This window comes from Solenopsis invicta, chromosome 5, assembly GCF_016802725.1.
Source record: "Solenopsis invicta isolate M01_SB chromosome 5, UNIL_Sinv_3.0, whole genome shotgun sequence".
NCBI lineage: Eukaryota > Metazoa > Arthropoda > Insecta > Hymenoptera > Formicidae > Solenopsis > Solenopsis invicta.
The window spans coordinates 21,033,493-21,053,168 of record NC_052668.1 but is presented as its reverse complement, the minus strand read 5'-3'; the positions used below and the strand labels follow the sequence as shown (position 1 = coordinate 21,053,168).

General features: G+C 43.3%; 1 protein-coding gene across 1 annotated transcript in view; it reads left to right on the top strand.

Annotated features, from left to right (window-relative positions):
- The first annotated feature begins 1,200 nt into the window (after window positions 1–1,200).
- Window positions 1,201–19,676, top strand: part of LOC105195120 (zinc finger protein jing) — an 85,762-nt gene continuing 67,286 nt past the window's right edge. The window contains exons 1-3 of the mRNA XM_039449908.1: window positions 1,201–1,812; window positions 1,857–2,367; window positions 2,553–2,849. Coding sequence (XP_039305842.1) covers window positions 1,416–1,812; window positions 1,857–2,367; window positions 2,553–2,849 — 1,205 coding nt within the window. The 5' untranslated portion in view covers window positions 1,201–1,415. The remainder of the gene's footprint in view (window positions 1,813–1,856; window positions 2,368–2,552; window positions 2,850–19,676) is intronic.

Below are 19,676 nucleotides of genomic sequence, written 5' to 3'. Positions count from 1 at the left end.
ACACTACTTTCGCGCGATATACATTTTATGCAACTCAAAGTCTTAATTTCGGCATTAATCTATGAAAAATTTGATGTGGAATCACACGATCTCACGTACTCGTTGGCGCTGTTGGCACGCATCCGTAAACGGAAGGGAAAAACGCGGCTGAGCAAACAGAATTGCTATTCAACGCAAAAATCAAATGCGAGAAACATATTTTCGTAAATATTTGAAATGGAGGTAATTATAACAAGACGTACTTACTTGGCGATGACCGTTGTCCATCGTGCAGCTTTGGCGCAGTTCGGCGAGGACAGATGCCAGCAACACGAAACTGAAGTACTTGATACACTCCGTGAAACTGAAGCACTGATACACTTTGTCAAAATCTTTCACGCGCAGATTTCACCTTTAAACGGTAACAATCGCGAAAAGTACACGGCACGACTCGAATTTGACTCCGCGATCCGCCATGACACATTGTAACTGACTGCGATTCAAATTATACCGACTTAGTCAAGATCATGTTGATAAAGCGGGAGGACGATAGAGGCAGTAATATCGTCACAATAAAATCGTTCTACGTGGGAATAAATTCTGAAGCATCACAATAGACGTATCTTATGGCCGAAATAGTGAATTAATTACGAGAATATATTTATATACGTAATATTACAAGCGGAATAACCAAGGCTCGCGAAGGCCGTGTTCGACGTGTTTTTCGGCGACGTCGCGAGATGTCACCTCGTGTACGCTAATTTCATTAGCCGCACTCGTGTTTGAAAAACCAAGTCGGTAATTGTATCGCGAAGTATTTCCGAGGTTATCTCATAATCATATCTTAAATCCCCGTCGAGAGATAACGTCGAGAGGGGAACGCAGGCGAGAAGTGTGCGTACGTATCTATGAGATATCGTGACGCATTGTTGCTCGCGGAAGATTAAAGTCAGAATAGTCAGACACGGTGGAGCACGCTGAAATGCACGGCCGGCTCGGCGGCGAGTGGCAGCGAGTGGCAGCGAGTGGCGTACGTGATGTGCGCAGTATACGAGGGTGACGCGAGTGGCGAGCGGCGAGCGGCGAGGACTGCCGCCTGGCGCGTTCGGGCGGCTTCGCGCGCGCTCGGCTACGATCGGGGTCACATTGGACGGTGACGGTAGCAGCTGCGCAGTACGAGAAGCGCCGTGCGTCGTAGTGCTGTAGCCGTCGTGGAGTGGGAAAATGGTGGGGCTCGTGCGCGATGCGGCCACCCCTCTCTCCGAAAATTGTGTTCGCCAGCCGGATCGCGTAGCGCGAGCGTGAGGAGCAGCAGCCAGCAGCAGCAGCAGCAGCGCGGCGGCCGTGTGCTGCTCGTGTGTGCCATAGGGGCCACTGCCGGACGGACACGACACGGACACGACACGAGCATAGTAGCGCGCGCGTTCGTTTACAAGATGGCAGACGACGGTCCGTCCGCGGCGGAGGACGCGACCGCGGCGGTGGTGACGGGACTGGGGGACGGTGATTCTCGCGTGACGAGGGAGCGGCACAAACGCGCGGACGCCGCCAAGCCGATCGTGACTCCGGGGCCGTGCCTCTCGTCGAGCCAGGACGCGACCTCCTCATCCGCGAAGCGCGTCGGCGGACGCGAGAACGCGGCTGCATCTATCGGCGCGTCCTCGCGCGAGGCGGACGATCATCATCGTCCTCATCACGAACGCCGTCTTCATCACCGTGCTGCTCATCAGCATCCTCATCCTCGTCATTCGTATCACCGTCATTCGTCGCCTCATCGTTATCATCACTTTAATCCTCATCGTCATCATCTTACGAATCGTCGCGACAACGGCAGCAGTGGGATTCGCTGTCGTCCGTCGACGCGGCGACTGGGCCAGCCGCGAGCGACGACGACGACGACGACGACGACGGCGACGGCGAAGACAACGACGAGGAGGACGACGAGGAGGAGAACGGCGGCGACGGCGGCGGCGGCAGTGGCAGCAGCGACGGTTTCGGAGAATCCTGCGGTAGCGTCGGCGTCGGCGCCGACGGCAACGACGGCAATGGCAGTGGCAGTGGCAGTGTCGATTCGTACCACGGCGATGTTAGAATCGAGGTAGTTCGTAACGTCGTGGACGACCACGACAACGGTAGCGACAACGTCGTCGACAGCGGCGGCGGCGGCGTCGATAGTGACTGCGACGGTGATAATAGTGGTGGCAGTAGTAATAGTATTAATAATAGTAAAAGTGGTGCTGGTGGTGTCGCGGAAATCATGACCGGTGGTAATAACAACGCGGCGACGCGCGTCGGTATCGAGGACGCCGACGGGGTGGCTGACGGCATGACGACGATGTCGTCGTCGTCGTCATCGTCGTCGTCGTCGTCGTCGTCGTCATCGTCATCGTCATCGTCATCGTCATCGCCATCGCCATCGTCATCTTCGTCATCATCATCATCATCGTCGTCGTCGTTGTCGTCGTCGTCATCGTCGTCGTCGTCGTCGTCGTCGTCGTCGTCGTCGTCGTCGCCGCCACCGCCACCGCAATCACAGCCGTCGCCACCGCGACGCTCGGCGTCGAGCGCGACAGTGCACCGGAAGTGAACGACCGCGGGGATCGTGAGGGCAGACGGAAAACAGCGAGCATCGCCGTCGCGACGACGACGACGAAGGAGGAGAAAGAGACGGCGGTGGTGGCGACGACGGCAGCGGAGGACAACGGGGCCGCCGCATCGTCTACGAAGACGGACAACGATGGCGTCGCCGTAGCCAGGCACCAGGGCAGTCCGTTCAAGGGACAGGTTAGGATGGCCGAGGACACCCTTGTTGGGCCCTGCGGCAAGAAGCGGTGCGCGGATCGATACGATAGCTCCGAGAGCTCTGACAGGTGAGTGAGCGAGACGATAGAAAGAAGAGAGGCGAAAGAGAGACAGAGACAGAGAGAGAGAGAGTGCGAGAGGGACGGCGCGAGAGGGAGAAAGAGGGAGTGAGCGAGAGGAGAATCGGAGGGAGGCTACGCCGCCAGTTCTAATAGATTCTCACGAATCGGGAACGTACGAATCCGCGATTCCGAATCGTCGATCTCACGAACGAATGAATAATGTATCATATCGCGTACTCCGGAACTCCGAGTATCCTTATTTCCATATCGAAACGCGCGCGCGCGAGACGAATTCCGTTTTCCGACGGACAAGAAAAGAGTGCCGCGATAGTGTTTTCAAAACGAGACTTGTAAACAAAGCGTCGCGCGAGACGATCGCAATAACAAACTGTAGGCTGTAGGCTGTGTTCCGCGTACGAACGACACTCTTTTATTTATTTATTTTTCTCTTTCTCGTTACAGCCGCTCGGCTGTGTTCCACGAAGCGAGCGTTTTTCTCGCACTTGCGATCACCACGTCGCGAATCGTCGCTCGCGATCGACTCTCGCGATCGACTCGCTCTCGATCTGAACTCGCCGCGACTCGATTTCGTTCGTTCGATCGTCCGCTCCGCGACGATAGTATTTCCCGCCCCGAGGAGAACGTCGTAATTGGCGCGAAGCCGGAGCTCGACGAGCGGAGGAGAGCTTCAACGGGGGTCGTTGTACCGCGGTTACGCGACCGACGGTCGTGTCTGCTGCTGTTGGCCGTTCGTTCGATCTCCCCTTCTCTCTCTCTCTCTCTCTCTCTCTCTCTCTCTCTCTCTCTCTCTTGCATCTCTTCTCCGCTTATATGTATGTGTGTGCCGCGCGTGTTTATAGGTACGTAGATGCCTGCTATCTTTCGTTCTCTCTTTCTCCCGTCGCTCCCGTTTCCCTCTCTTTCTGCTCTTCTTCGACCGCTTCCGTCGGCCGAGCGACTGATTATTTTGGTGCATCGCGCGCGTATATCGAGCGCGTCGCCCACTGTTTTCAGCCTCTGGCTGATTAACGCGTTGCCAACTATAAACAATAACGTGCCTTTGCAATACCGAGAATACGATCGAATAACGCTGAGCTTACATTCCTCCTTACTTTCGATTATGAAACAATCGTGGGCCTACATTTTGACTTGCATCGTGAATTTGTATCGTCTGTCATATGATTTAACTCGGAGAACAGTCACCCTATTTCTTTTTGCATAAATAATGACTTTAAGTGATTTTTACACTCCAGTTAAGTCGTTGCTATTAACTATATATTATTGATTGTTCTATAATTATTAATATCTAAGGACATTACGTATATAGGTTTAATCAATCAATATTTTCTGAGTAAAAGTAAGGACAAACTAAGAAAACAGTAAATAAACGGAAGTAGCACGTTAAGTAGCTCGTTTTGGCAATTTTAAAAAAAATTGAAAAATCAGCTAATAAAACGCTTTTATTGCGGATTTCCGCATGGATTGTATATTAAAAAGTTCGTCACAAAAGTGATGTATTTTTCAATAAAAATGAAAAAAGAAGAAAAAATAAAAACACAATAAAAACTTTTTATACGGTATAAACATAAAAATAATAATAGTTAATAATACTTTATAACTCAAACTTTATTCAAAAACTCTTGTTATTATCTCGAGTTTGTAATATAAACTTTAACTGTACTTGATTGATTTTACAACGTAAATGATCACCTGGGGTGATTTCCACATTCCAGCTATAGTTTCAACAGATCGGTATTATAAATATATGAGTCATAACTCTTGTTTCTATTGTGCAAATTAGCTTTCGGAATCTTTGAAGTGAAAGGTAGATTTTGAATCAGTAAAAAAATTTGTTACGACGTGAGTTTTATTTTTTCCGATGTTAAAAAACACTTCAGGTGACTATTCTCCAGTTGACTATTGTGACTAATTGTGAAAAATAGCATTTACCAAAAAGAGGAGTTTAGAGGAGCGAGCGTATCAAATGCGTTTTGAGGACATCTCTTAAATCTTTTCTCCATTTCGAACAGCCATGGAACTTTTAGTCTTGACACTATATCGCGTGTTAAACAATGTTTTTTTAAGTTGCACTCTTTTATCGTCCATGTACTTTACGAATGATAAGATGCTCCTTTTATTAAAAACGGAATAATGGAATTTCTATCTTACGTCACCAAATGTTTGAACACGACACGTGAGTCTTCGATACAACTTCTGAAATGAAGTAAAAGAAAAAAAATCGAACACGCTCATTTTCCCAAAGTCGTATTACTCGGCGAAGAGCAAACATCTGCGATAAAAGCCGCCACTTTCTCGCTTCTTTTTAGCTTCGTTCGGGGATCTCGCGCGCTTTCTGGTCCGTAGAAAAATCGACGTGATTAAACGCGGTGGAGGAGCCCGCGTCTCTCGAGAGTTTTCGATTAACGGCATGCCGTTGTTGGTCTCGCGGGTTAAGATGATGCCGGCATCGATATCCTGCCTGCGTGCGCGAGGGAAAACGGGTCGCAATAAAAGTTTAGTGTCCTAACGGTGCTTCGCCGTGGTATACTAAACTCTCGGCCGTCGTGTCTACGTAGAAAGCCCTGGCCTCCCTTCTCGGACAACCGCGTTATTGTCCCTCGGTACGCGTCGATACGAAACGCCGCCGCGATGGTGGCAACAACGTTGTCTTTCGTGCGCCCAGCTTCCTGCTATCTATCCTTCGCGTACGAAATCTCACGACATCGCTCGTTAACAATGCTTTTATGATTCACTATGCACACGTGAACGAGGTTGACACATTTTTCGCGACCTTTATAACCCTGTGCGATGATTCCACATACGCACGAATGTAAAAGACTATGAATCGGCATAGAACAATACTTTAAGCTCGCGACTTTTGTTTCTTTATTCTTGCATCTTCACAGTTTTTATCCGTCCTTGCCTACGTTCAGCAGACAAAGCAGATCAGCGAGCGCTCTCAGTGATTTTTTTATTGTGATTAGGTTCTACATTTAGATCCAGCGAAGAACGAAAGTATTAATCATATGTTAAAGAATCATCGAGTGTTCAACATAGACATTTTCTACCGCACATTTTTTTTTTTTACGTTAGATATTAGAAAGAAATTCTCGAGTGAAGAGATTCTTAGAAAAATATAAGTAATTTACAACAAAGCTATTTGTGCCTTAATGCAATGTCAGTTTTAATTTATATATTACTTGGTCGCATTACTCGTTTCAACTTAATCGTGTTTTCAGTTTAAAACGATTGGATCAGAAGAGAGAAGTTGCATTAAGATACATTTTTCTCTCGTGAGATAGCATGTTGCACGTTTTCGTTTTACTTTACATATACAAGTTTGCGAGCTGATAACCGCACTCATTCAGATAAAAAGGCCGACATAGTATTTACATTTAAAATAACGGTTGAGTCGAGTTGTCCACGTTTTGCATTCCTAAGGCGCGCAATAGTGTTTACTTACATCTTTTCCCTTACAATAAACAGATTTCTCTCGGTTCCCTCTTTCTCTTTTCGTTCCCCTTTACACGTGCACTCTCCTCTTTCTATTTCCGATTTAATGCCATAGAATCCGACGTAGCTCTTCACGTGAAACGACATTTGCAAGAAATTTATATTTTCAACTATTCTTTTACTGCGCCTCGTCTCGCAACATTTGTCCTTCCTCCTTCCTCGCATTCAAACCTTGAATATACATCGATTTGATTTCGCATGCAGCACGCTTAATAAAGTACAGCCTAAAAAAAAGCGGACTATTCTGATACTCTGACCTCGAGGAGGAAGCCATTTCGCATAACAAATTTGTCTCTGAACTCTGTCAGCAAGTTCGAAAGGTTCCGTTCGTTCGTACGTACGTACGTACGTTTGTACGTGCGTTAGTTCCTTCGTTCGTTTACTTGGCGTGATGTTTGGTCGGCAGCGGAGCAGGCGTTCGCGTTCTCTCGTTCAGGCGCGCGTCTCGCGACGGGTATTATTTTTAGAAGAATCCAAGTCCGCGTCGGCCGGTCGGCTCCTCTGCCGGGTTTACGCACCGTCGATTACGCATCGCTCCCGACTTCACCTATACCCGTAACTCGATGATGGGATACCGGTTGGAGCCTCTTCCTGCAGGCTGTTTTAACTCGAGTTCGCCCCAAGAGACCGTAAGGTACATCTTTTAGTCTTGGTCTTCAAGAGTGACGTGTTTTACGAACACTTCCGAGCATCGGAATATTTTCTATCTATCCCTCTCGTAAAGTCTCTCATCAAGTATGTATAATACATGAACTCTGCCTCTCAAAGCTCGCATAAAAATTGAACAAAAATGCAATATTTCCGACTGTCCCGAAGAAAAGCTGATAAAGCTCTTTGCAGGCAAAGCTATTACGTAACCGAGAAGACTCGTGCGTTTCGTGAAAAAAGCCGCTGAGAATTTTCGTTTCATGAATTTTGAATTAGCGACGCAGGAAGCAGACGCGTTTGAATATTCAACCAACGAGCTTTGCGATTTTCTTGCTAGTAGACTGAAATGAGTAGTAATTAGCAATGGCGCGATAACACATTTAATTCCGTAACATCGCAACGAGGTCAAATCGATCCTCTTTGTATACTTAATTCAATTTCCCCGTCTTGGTCGTGCCGTTGTTTTAATGCTCTATGGAGAGTATTAGACGCTGGCTCGATCAATTCTTGGCTCGTACGCGTCGACCGTTCCAAATAAGCTGACCTATCGCCCCGTAAATCCGGTGCAGCTTATAAACACATCGTCTGTAATAAGCCTCATTAATTATTACGCCGCAAATGTAGAAATCGTAGTTTGCGCGAACCGCACCGCCGCCGTTGCACTATCATAATTCATAATCATTTTCCTAGCATCTGCTTAACCCGCGCGAGTCGAGCTTTCGACGACGATCCGTATCGCCGTATGTATACGAATGTCTCGCGAACGCCAGGTTTTATTCCTCGCTTCAAAATACGATCGACGTTAATTTATTCTTTCTGCTTGCGCGCTAGCCGCGCGTCGCTTTTACGGTCCGTTTCGCCAAGTAATTTGCATCGAAAGCCTCCGTTTTTTCGTAACGCCTTTCGTGAACACACCATGCGCAAACACGGCGCGTTGCGTGAAACGTACGCGCGAGTTTCGTAATCTCACTACATGCATTTTATACTAGCTAATTGATACAGTGCTATTATCAATATGAAGTAATATGCCAGTGTTCAACGATCTATAATAATCTGCGATAATTGACTCATAAAATATTTTTATGTTATTACTTCTTGCTACTTGCAGCTTTCCCTACTCTTTCTCGGCAAATGTCGAGACACTCGAATTGATAATTTATATACACATATATATGATAATTTTATAATAATATATTATTTATAGCTTTTTACACTTTGTGAAATGGTAACCGATTCACGTTTGTAATTTTCTTTGAAAATTCATTCACGGAATATTTAATTTTTTAGAAATTACGACGACTTTTGATTTATCTAAAAAAATCTCTGTAGAAATAGATGTATAAAAATGGTCTTTGTCGTGTCTCTTCTACGACCGAGTCGACCGTACCCTTGCTTTATGGCGGAAAGTCTGTCCAGTCCAATTTTGTGCGTGCATACGGTCGTAACACGTCGTCATTCGTGTATGACTTAACGATGCGGCGGCCGAGAAAATGGAACTAATGGTCTTAAGCTTTCTAATCGTCGATTACGACATCCTTCGCGAAGACCGCAAGGCAGCCAGGCAACGCTCGCTCGCAAGAAACCTTAATGCCGCCTCCGCGCGGCGTGTTCGCCTCCTCTCTCTCTCTCTCTCTCTCTCTCTCTCTCTCTCTCTCTTTCTCTCTTTCTCCCTTTAAACTCCATCGTTTTATGCACCGTTCGGGACTTGCCTATTTTTACTCGCCCACACGAGACATCGTAAAGCACGGCTAAAGCTGGGCAAAAATATCGGTGTTCGGTTACAGCCAGAGTTCACTGTAGAATCGGAGAGTGAAAATGACACCTCGCTCCGTCATCATCCGGTTATAATAAAGTTTGAAAATATGAAAACATCAGGTGTATTTTTACGCGCATCTAGCGCTGAAGCATCACTTTTCGGAGCAAATTTAATTAGATAAATTCCGGCAGTGTCTTTATTAATAGTCCGAATTTTTTTATATGTCTGCATAATTTTCAACACTTGGGGAGGAATTTAATTAAGTGAATTTTATTCTATTCATTAATTGTGTCAGGTGGTACACCATTCCGACATAGCCATTCCGAATTTATATATGTTTTGTTACGTTTGATGAATGTGTCTCTCTCTCTCTCTCTCTCTCTCTCTCTCTCTTGTTTCGGAGAAAACTCTCACGCGGAAGAGACGGAGGCGATGACCGAACGAATATCGCGAGAGAACAGAGAACGCACGATGCGTAAGCGAAGCCGAATCGGCAACAACCTTTACCTTCACTTCGGCCCGCTACCGCCCGGATTGTTCCGCACGTTCCATTCACGAATTTCACTTTCACGGCCACGGCCGCGCGACGATGTTCTCGCATTCGCTGCGAGTCTCACACCGCAAATGTGCCGAAATGTTAAGCGCGAACATTGACATTCGCCGCGCTGTTCGAACGCTATAAATATTTTGTACGAGCAGAACGCAAGATAACGCGTGCCTTGATCTCTAGAAGCCAATCGAGTGCACACAAATTCTGATGTCTCTCAGGTGACTGACTTCAGTACATTCCTACTTGAGTCATAAATTCTAGACCGTTAAACTCTGAAGCACATGTATTCGTTCAATAAGATGAAAGCATATATAACTTGTGTATTTAATTATCCTTAATCCGAACTATATATTATGTGGATGAATAACGATAAACTTAAATTTCAACTAATTTATTAGATATCAGAATTAAGGATGTACAAGACTCTACATTAGGGAAAATGTTTTGTTGTGACAAAAAATAATTTGATTTAAATGTATCAAACAAAAACACACTTCAGTTACGTAAACAAATATTTACTTGTATTTCGCAGAAGCAACTATATTTTTTGTATATAAAATAATATATTTGGTTGCTATTAAAAAATGTCTCAACTAAATGGCTTTTGTTGAAGGCATTAACTATTTTTATTTTATTTTATATAACAAATTCAGCTGCGTCTGCAAAATTTAAATTAGTAAATACAAAAAATATTTGTTTATACTAACAAAATATTTATATAAACTAAATTTAAAAATAGTTTTGTTCGGTATATTTTAACGAAATTATTGGTGGTGTACAACAAAACTTTTCCTACTGTAACAAATTGAATAATATTGAGATATTTTTCTATATTACGTAAAACTTTTATTAAAACATTCAGAGAGATAATAAATAATGTGTTTCTGCTTTGTGAAAATTTGTATTTCTAGTAAAAAAAGTAAAACACAAAATATGAAAATAAATAAATAATAATGATCTCTTAAAGAAATGTGCATATCTAAATGATAGCCACGATTCTGCCTTGATAAATTAAAAAGCAAGTCATTTTTTTTACAATTGTTATTTTCAGATCACGGAGAAAGATTTTTAAAATTTTATTTTTTTCCAAACTGTACACATTTAAATTTGAAAATTAAGTTTTCTGAAATTTTTTCTTTCTGTTATAATTTGAGAAAAAAATTATAAATCTGAAAAACTCTGGGATTTGATGTCGAATGTTATTCAAAGTTTTGCTTTGCAAAATTTTATATTGATCAAATAAACCATGTTTAAATTATTGTGATCGCTTTGAAAAATGATGTTTTTAAGAAGCATTCGTTTAAAGTTTAATTTTTTTCAATGTAATTTTGCGTTTTTTTTAAATAAATATACATATTTTTAAAATAGAAACACATTATATATTTCTTTAAATTTTACACGTTGAAAAGTATTTTTCAATTTGCTAAGGTTCTATAGTCCCTTAACTTTGATACTAACATTCTATTTTTAATAGAATCTAATAGCATCTTTTTAATATATATTTTGTAATAAATTATCTTCAGGTATTCTTCGTAAATACCACTTTTTTCCCGCTTTCTTCCATGTGTCATAAGATTAAAAGTCTGTAACACACGACTACCTCCGGCATAAAACTGCAGTGCCGTTCATTACTGACCTGTACAAGTACATTACAATTGCGAATTAAATAGCGATGTACACAGAAGCATCGGTTCCGAAGTTTAAATCACTGTGCAAAGCAAACTCCCATCACGACAATTTTGTAACGTAAACGTACAATACGCCTCGCGTGCGCCGCGCGCGTATTGATTTTCTTCTCCGTGTATATACGCGGTCCGCCCATCATCGTTTTTCCTATGAGAAAACTTCGGCACCCGAATACACAATCCGCGCCGCCGCGATCTAAATATGCATATATTCCAGGGTTAAAGTAACAGAGTCCGAGTCAAATTTAAATACCCTTCGTGGTTTTTGATTCGCGGGCAAACAAACATCCTGTTGAGAATACTTAGGTTAACTCCGCCAGTTTATTTACCGAGACCTGAGAGAGTGCAATAAATCAGTATCGTCTCCAGAGACGAACTCTAGTGTTTGTCTCAAATGTTTGTCTCGTGAGAACGAGATTTCCGTGTTCTTTGCGGGATGGATAAAATTAGCTCGTTTCCAATTACATTGATGTTGATGTTTTATTTCGATTCAAGGTACAAATGATATTTATATCTTCGCGGTTTCGCGACTCTTTGTATTTTTTAAATCAGGATATAAAAAGTATAACTCGCAATCTACAAAAACTTACAAAATTGTCATAAGTAAAGTAGTCCCATCTGAAATCATAAACAAATGAAAAAGACGTACTAATATTATAAAATATGTAACAGCTTTAAAGTACTTTCTAAAGAGTTTATTTTCAATATCTAGTAAATTGATTGAAATTTGAAAGCTAAACTTTGTTTTTTTTTCTTTTTCACAAGAGAGACAAGTTATAAAATTATTAGGAAGACACGTTTACAATGTTAAGCGCTGAACATTTTGTAACAAATCTTAAGTCTGCTTTTCGCTGCATTATTATTTATTCATTTACATTTACAATTACTTAGATTTTATGGAAGCAAAAACGTTTTTCCTAAAACCGCTCTACCAGCTATTTCTTTTTTTTCATCAACAATAAATGGTTTGCTTCCCTCCACCCCTCTATTCTTCCCACCCCACCCCACTCTCCTCGACCCCAAATTTGATGGAAAAAAAAATTCGACTTTCTTCGTGATGGATACGCGCGATGGATAGATAGATGCTTGTTGTTGGCGATAGCCGGCGACAGCACAGCAACGATGCACGTATATGCATCGGTCGCGTTGTTGGATCAATACGCGCCTAAGCCACCGTGCTTACTGCTGCGTTTGACCCTCCATCTGTGCAGCAACAAGTTCTTCGGGCTTGGGTTTATAACGGGTGTCCCGCTGCGGTCTCACCCTTACGACGACGAAACGATCACACCCCTCGCGGATCCCAATTAAGGTTCGTTCTGCTCGCGACGAGTGGCACCCCTCGCGCGATGCGAGACGAGAGGATCTCTTCTCTCTTGTCTCCATCTAATTAAAACGATCGCGCATTAATTGCAATTAAGGGCAACTTAGCGCCGGCCGGAAGCGCCGGCGGACTGCACATGTGTGTATCGTGCGTGTTCGCACCGCCCTGCTATTAACTGCAATTGTGGCGAACGTGGAAAGGAAGAGGAGAGGCTTTTATAATTACTCCGTTGAATACCATATCTCGTGATTTATCACACTCGAATTAATATTTTTATAAAATTAAAATTCAGATCTCTGCGCACGTGAGATCTTAATAATTTTAATTAATTAATTTCAGAAATTAGAGCGAGAGAAAATTGCTGATGTCTTAGAAAATCTTGAATATAACTTATTCTTTTAGTACAATTAGTGATTATCCTTGTTTACTGATTGAACTATTAATTCGTCTCTGCTAAAAGTCCTTCAAAGTCGTACACCTCGAGATGTCGTCGGACGAAACGGTTCTGCGAAAGTATCCCTCTCTCTCATCTTGGCGTTTAGTAGGAAACTGTATTTCGCCACTTCTCTTCGACACGGTCGTCGGGGTCGAACTGTCTGTCTTTCATCCGGCGACGGACCTTCGACGTTTACGACAAAAGGCGCTTTCGCGGTGCCGTCGGGGGAACTCGCGCGTAGAAAAGCTTTTGCCTGGGTGGCAGCCACGTGGGTAGTGATTAATTGTGACAAGGCGCAAACACACCATACACGCAACATACACGCCTCTCTTTCTCTCTCCCATCCTCGCGTACGCGAAAGGCCATACGTATCGGCACACACCCGCATGAGAAACGCACGCACGCATACGCGTACGCGGGTGCTCGGCAGACTATGGATTACGTATGCGCGTGGGCGCGACGTGGCGTTCTCCCGCTCTCGCGGGATCTCGATTAGAGAATAGTGCAGTCGCTCACGAGCTACCGCGTCGCGTATGCAATCTCGAGCGCGCGCATATCCGCGCGAGCGGTACGGCCGATCTCGGGGCACGCGAGGGCAACGAGGCGGAAACGGGGGCAGAAATGAAAATCGTCGATCCTCGAACTAGCGATTGCTCGCCAGTCGGTCGCAACCCGGTTAGGGGCTAATCTTCAACCCGAATCTTTCATTCTCGTTGCGTACAAGTATGCGCAGCCGTAACTGCAATCTAGGAAGGAACGGGCGATGATTAATGTTTTTCTTGCTTGCATAACCCGGAACGTCGATGCGATTCCGCTGTGTAGATTCTATCGAAACGTAAGAATCCGAGAATCGGAGAACCACCTGTACTTATCCAGCGATGTACTATCGTGTATCACGATTTTTTCGCGCGTAACGTGAGATTATTTTTCGCTCTTGGTTATCTTTTCGAAACACGTCGAGAGAACTCACGTGGCGTGAATTTATAATTAAAACTGTAAGAATGATTTATAGGTTACTCGTATGTTTGATTCAAATAAATAACATTAGATACGTGTCGTTTCTAATGAACAAAGTCTTTGCTTACTCTCTTATTCGTTCAATATTGAATGTCAATGTTAATGTAAGATGAGACTTGGACGGCATTTAGCTGCTAAACATTGCGGCGTGGAACACGACCGCTGTTATCGATACCGAACTCGCAACTACCGATTCCGTTGCGCAGTTACGCGGTGCGGTTTCGTTAGTCAATCATTTTGCAATGGCTCGTAGGATAGCTGGAGGAAAAAAGACGAAATACTTCGCATATATTCCGTCTCTCTTTCTCTCCCACGGGAGGGGGATACCTATAGAACGGCTCGCTTCTAGATCCCTATCTCGCCTCGAACGTCACGATTAATGTGTCTTACACGTGCGCGTACGGGATCTGTATGTTCGTACTCTGCGTACGTATGTATTATCTCGCGTTACCCAGCTGCAACCTAGGCCTAGGCCCGCGTCTTGCATTTTGCAAGACGCTCGTTTTCGCAACCGACTCTCTTTCACGGACGTCGTCCAGCTCACTTCTAGCTCGTTCGCCTACTTCTCTCCACATGCATATACATATATACACATGGGCGCCGACAAGATCTTTCTAGAAAAAAATGTATACATTTTAGGAAATATTTTTTTATGGATTCACAAGCCTGTTATATAATCAATTTTGAAATTTTGGAAAAGAAAATTGTACGGTGGTCTACTTTAAAGTGTTACGTGCATCGTTTTTGTCAGTGTACTTTAATAACGTACCGACTAAATATTTGGTAATACTTTGGAAATATTTTTTACGTGTATTATCGATAATTGTAATATTATGATGTTATACTATTATTCGAACTTGTAAAATCTTTGCCCAGTTAAACGAGCTTATTATTATATTTACTGCGTACGTAACGAGAGAGATATCAACAAGTTTGCTCCACAAAGTCTCATTCTAGAAGACAACGCATTTCGTTTAAAGCTTATTGCCTATCCTGGAGAGTAAACGGGCGCAAGTAGTAGTCCATCGCGACGCCCATGCGATGTATCACCGTTCTCAACACGGGAATGACCCAGTATAGTGTACTACGCCGCGCGAGAATTGCCTGAACGATTTCACTCTCTAGGAATGAGATGAGAATACACTTTGCAATCGGGGGAATTGAACTTTCACCGTTACCGCAGAAATGTTTACGCGACGGATATGCGGATTATGCATCGCCTCGTGTATGCCCACCCACGCGTCCCGTTACTTCTCTCGTGATTAATAAGGTAGAAATGTAATTTTAACTTCAACCTGCACACAGCTAGAAATAGACAAAGGCAATTCTCTTCGTTTAACGCTTTAAAATATGGTTGTGTGATTCTGCATTTCAGTTAAATTTTATTTTTACTTGGATTTAAGTAATAATTTTTATTTCAGAAATTTGAGAGAAAAAAATCTTTATTATTTCTATTATTGTATTTGCTTTTCCGAAAATGTGATCTGTAACTACGGGTGAATTTTTAACGATGCGCTTCCGTGGATCGCTTGATCATCGAAGCGCTTGGGAGCCGCGTTCGCTAGATTTGCTCGTGAAATCCTTTGCCGAGCGCGATTCACGAAGGCGAATGCAAGCGATACGCGATCGGTATTACGTAACAATCGGAAATGGGAGCAAACGTGGCGTAAATGCAGCGTGTGCGCGCGCGCTGCGCTGCTGCGCTGCGCTGCTGCGCTGACAGGAAAAATGTGGGTGAGCGTTTTGCAGGTCGCTGCTAACTAGACAAAGGGATCCGGCCTCTCGCTTCGGGAATGTCGACTGCGGCTGAAATCTTCGATCCAATTAACTGTATCCCTCCCGCCGTCCCCTCTTCCTTCCTTCCTTCCACGCCGTCTTCTCTGTTTCTCGACGGTGCGCCCCAGGCTCGTTGCGCTGACCGCGATGCGCATCGAATACGCGGAATATATGCGATCGCGATGTGGAAACTTTATCCCTTTCGTTTGTTCCAAGTAGTTCTAAAAAGTAATTGTAGCTATATAATTTTTACTCCACCGCGTGGATCGTGGAATATTTAGACCGTTCGATTTTTCCTTCTTGTTTCAAGTAAGTGAAACTCGCGAGAGTCACGGACGTCGTAAGTAATAATCACGCGAGTCAAACTTGCCATTCGATGTTTAGCACGCACTCCAAGTTCGATATGTTTCGTGCGAGTCCAAGTAATTTGCAGTATTCAAATTTCTCCAAGTGCGTCGACAATTACCTTATACAAGTTTGTTTTACGATTAATATTATTACGAAATTTTGTTCTTTTCAATCGCCCTCGTATAATAGCGCGTCATATCGAGCTCCGATGTCGCTGGAGACATTCAAAGATATCCCCTCGAGAAATAATCCGATATCACTTCCCCATTTTTCTGTTCATCTTGCCATTCCTGCCCTCCCCCCCCCCTTCTCTCTCTTTTCGCTGCTTCCTATCGATGCGAGGTCGGAAGAGTTCCGATAATCCAAACCGAAGCGCTTATAGATGGAGACTGCGGACGTTTTCGAGGAAGAGCTTGATCTCCACTCTCGCGAACCGGGAATGGCAGGATGAAGAGGCGAGAGGACTCTCGCCAAAATGGTGGGAGGACCGAGAGGGATGCAGGATGGGGAAAGAAGGGGGGGGGATCCCTAACACCGCTATTTATTCTCCGAGAGAGTCTCCGCGTCTCTCCACCCGGTCCGGTCTCTACGCTCGATTTCGCGGTCAGAATTTGCGGAATGTCCGTGGCTGGAACCTGTCCATCCGGTTTTTTAATTGCAAAAAGGATCCGCCGGGACCGGGGGGCAGCGGATCGCCGCCGCGCAAACCCGCTCTCGGGACCTTAAGTCCGCCGACAGGACTCGACTCCTTCGAGCGCGCGGGAGACGAATCCTTTGAAAGCCGCACGAGCGATGCGTTTCGTATGGGAATTTTTCGCAATTGCCAAGTTTACGTATAGACTTTTATCCTCTTAAAAATACTTTTATGAAGTAGTCTCTTCTTGCGTGCGCTTTTTAGCACTTCTCGTTTCAACTCTTTTTTTTCTTTCTTTTTTTCAATCAATATCACGTTTGAAATATTTTTATTTTTATCGTCAATAATATGTGTTTGTCATATCGGAATTGGAATATTATTAATGTTTATATTGGGAAATTATATTTGGAAATTATTTTCATCGAGAAAAGCGTATATTTTTAATTAGTTACTTTAATGAAGGCAAAATGAGGTAGTTTGGTGATAAATCTAATTGAGATCCGAAGAAACGCCAGAAAATGTCGCGAAAATCGTAACTCAGGGTCGATATCGAGATAGCTCGTTATTCTGCGGATATGGATAACAATTAATATTAACAAGTAATGATTATCCTCGTGAAAACGCTATTATCATTATGACGTTGTGTGTAGGCGAGATAATAATACCAAGGTGAAAATAGCCAAGATAAAGATTATCTTTCACGTAGATGGACGTGCGTATTAACGCAATCGGGGATAAATATATATACAGGTTTTCGTTTTATCTCTTTTTCATTTTTATTTTTTGCTGAAAAAAATTCTTTTGTCTTCCCTCTCTTTCATTTTTACGCGAAGTATTACCGACACGCACGCTTGCACTCTTTTGCAGTTTTTCTTTTTTTTTTTTTGGAACAAATTTATACGTGCTATTTGTATCGCGTGTCCAAAGGAATTTTGTCACAAGACGTAATAAATCTGACATTTCTCTCCGCAACCCTGTTTTTCTACTTTTCTATTTCTTTCCCTTTTTCCTCTCCTCGCTATCTCTTTTCGCCAGCCTTGTTCCTTAGTTTGTATCTTTCTTCGGGCAGTTTACTTGGGCGGTTTAAGTGTTGCGGTTCGGTAACTCATGGCGATGGTTCATATACCAAAAGGATATCACCAGTGGATCGCACCGGATCAGGTTCCCCGACACTACCACTCTTACGCTCCCTAAAACTGGTTTCGTCATTTAGACCCGCCCCTTTTGCGAGTCCTTTTGCCTTCATCCGGCCGTTTCCTTCGGCGGCCCGGCATCAGGAAGGATACTTTAAATACCCTACGAAAGGCAAGAGTTGTTCTCCGAACTGTTTTGCTCTTAAACTGTCATTTCGCGTAATGTATCATTCGTAATAATTGCGCCAAGATATCGAGTTATATACTAAAATTTGTGGGTTTGTCCGTTGCATTAATTATCGACTCCTTACGTACGGTCCAGCTGTTAAAACGGCTATCGTTTCACTCATTAATTATACATGTTGAATACGATCATAAATTAAGCGTTCGCTGCTTAGCTATTTTTCGATACTGATAAATATAACTGGCGCCTAACTAATTTAAGATAATTTGACGTAGAATTGAAATCTTTTTCTTTCTGATTTTATTTATTATACTCTCTTGGGTATATAAAATATTTTGATTTATCTATCTTTATCAAGAGGTTATAGAATATTTGTTGCGGTATTTTTACGACACATAAAATTTTTATTAAGTATATCTATACATGTAATAAAAAATGTAATTTTTTTATTACAAAAACAAAAGAGGCAATTTTGTAGCTTTATGCAGCTCTAAATTCACTTTCAAAGACGGAGATAATTATATGACAAGCATGAAAGAGAACAGATTAAGAAGAAAGGTGGGAGGGATTCGTGCAAGTGGTACATCGCTCTTGGGTGATTGAACTTGGCTTTGCGATTTGAACAAACAGGCCGAGAGTGCGTGCGTGTTTTGAAGGGTTCGTGCGAAGGATGTTCATTCGCGGTATCAGTACGCGCTCGCGGCGATACGCGTCGTTGTCGGGGCGCGGCTTTTCCTTCGCGAATCGGCAAACAGCCGGTGACGGCGAACGCGCGCGGTCGTAGCCCTTGACAAATTCGTTATCAACGGCACAAGTCGTAAAAACTCTCCAGCACTCTCGCTTTTTTCTTTCACGCCGCCGTGACCTCACCGGCATCTCGTCGTTTCGTCGTTTCGTGAGGTAGTCCTCTTTTCGGCGTATAATACAAGTGCCCCTTATCGCATGCACTTATCTCATTTCGTGCCTGCGGCTCGTCAGGTCTAAATTATCGTTACGCGTATGTGTATTGCATCTTTGCATGTGAGTACGTGTGTATCTGTGTGTTTATGTTATGCATTTTTTCTGTTTTCGTTTGCGTACGTGCTCGCGAACAGAGTTTTCGTGCCGCGAAGTACTACTTTGTTTCATTTTACAAGCATATCATCTTTTTGTCATCAAGAAATTTTATTTTCTCACTGTCACTCGCGCAAAGAAATACAATCAAGATAATATAGTTAACAGTTGAATGTTCTATATTAGTGCATTTCTTGTTACTTGAATATTATCAAGTCAGTATATGATACTATATTTAAAAATTGCTATTTACGACGGTTTTTTTTGTTTTCGTGTAAATCTCGAACGATTAAAGTAATTTTTTTTTTTCAATGATAATTCTCTTAAAATTACATGTACTTTTAATTTATATAATTTATCTCTCATTAATTGCTCAATTATTACATGTCAAATTTAGTAAATGGGTCAAAGAGAGGAATAGTGTACATAATCATTTTTAATGACACATTTGGGTGCAACCGCAGTTCACTCGTTTCCGAATCCTTTTTGTCACTTTGACAGGAAAAAGAAAACACCTGTCATTCACGAGTAATTGAGCATAAGTATTCTAAATGTTATTTCGCAACCAGCACTTGTGATATCCGCTTTTTCGACCGCAAACCCAATAGCAACCTGTCGGTTCTTTCACGAACTATTATCTTCCATTGACCGTGTCAGTTGGCCGATCTTCATAAAAGCGCAGCATCCGGTTCGAAAGATCCGAACAGGCGGCGAATGAACGCGAGTTTACTGACTGGTTATTCGGAAAGTGCGGAAGAAAACCTCTTGTTTCTGACCGA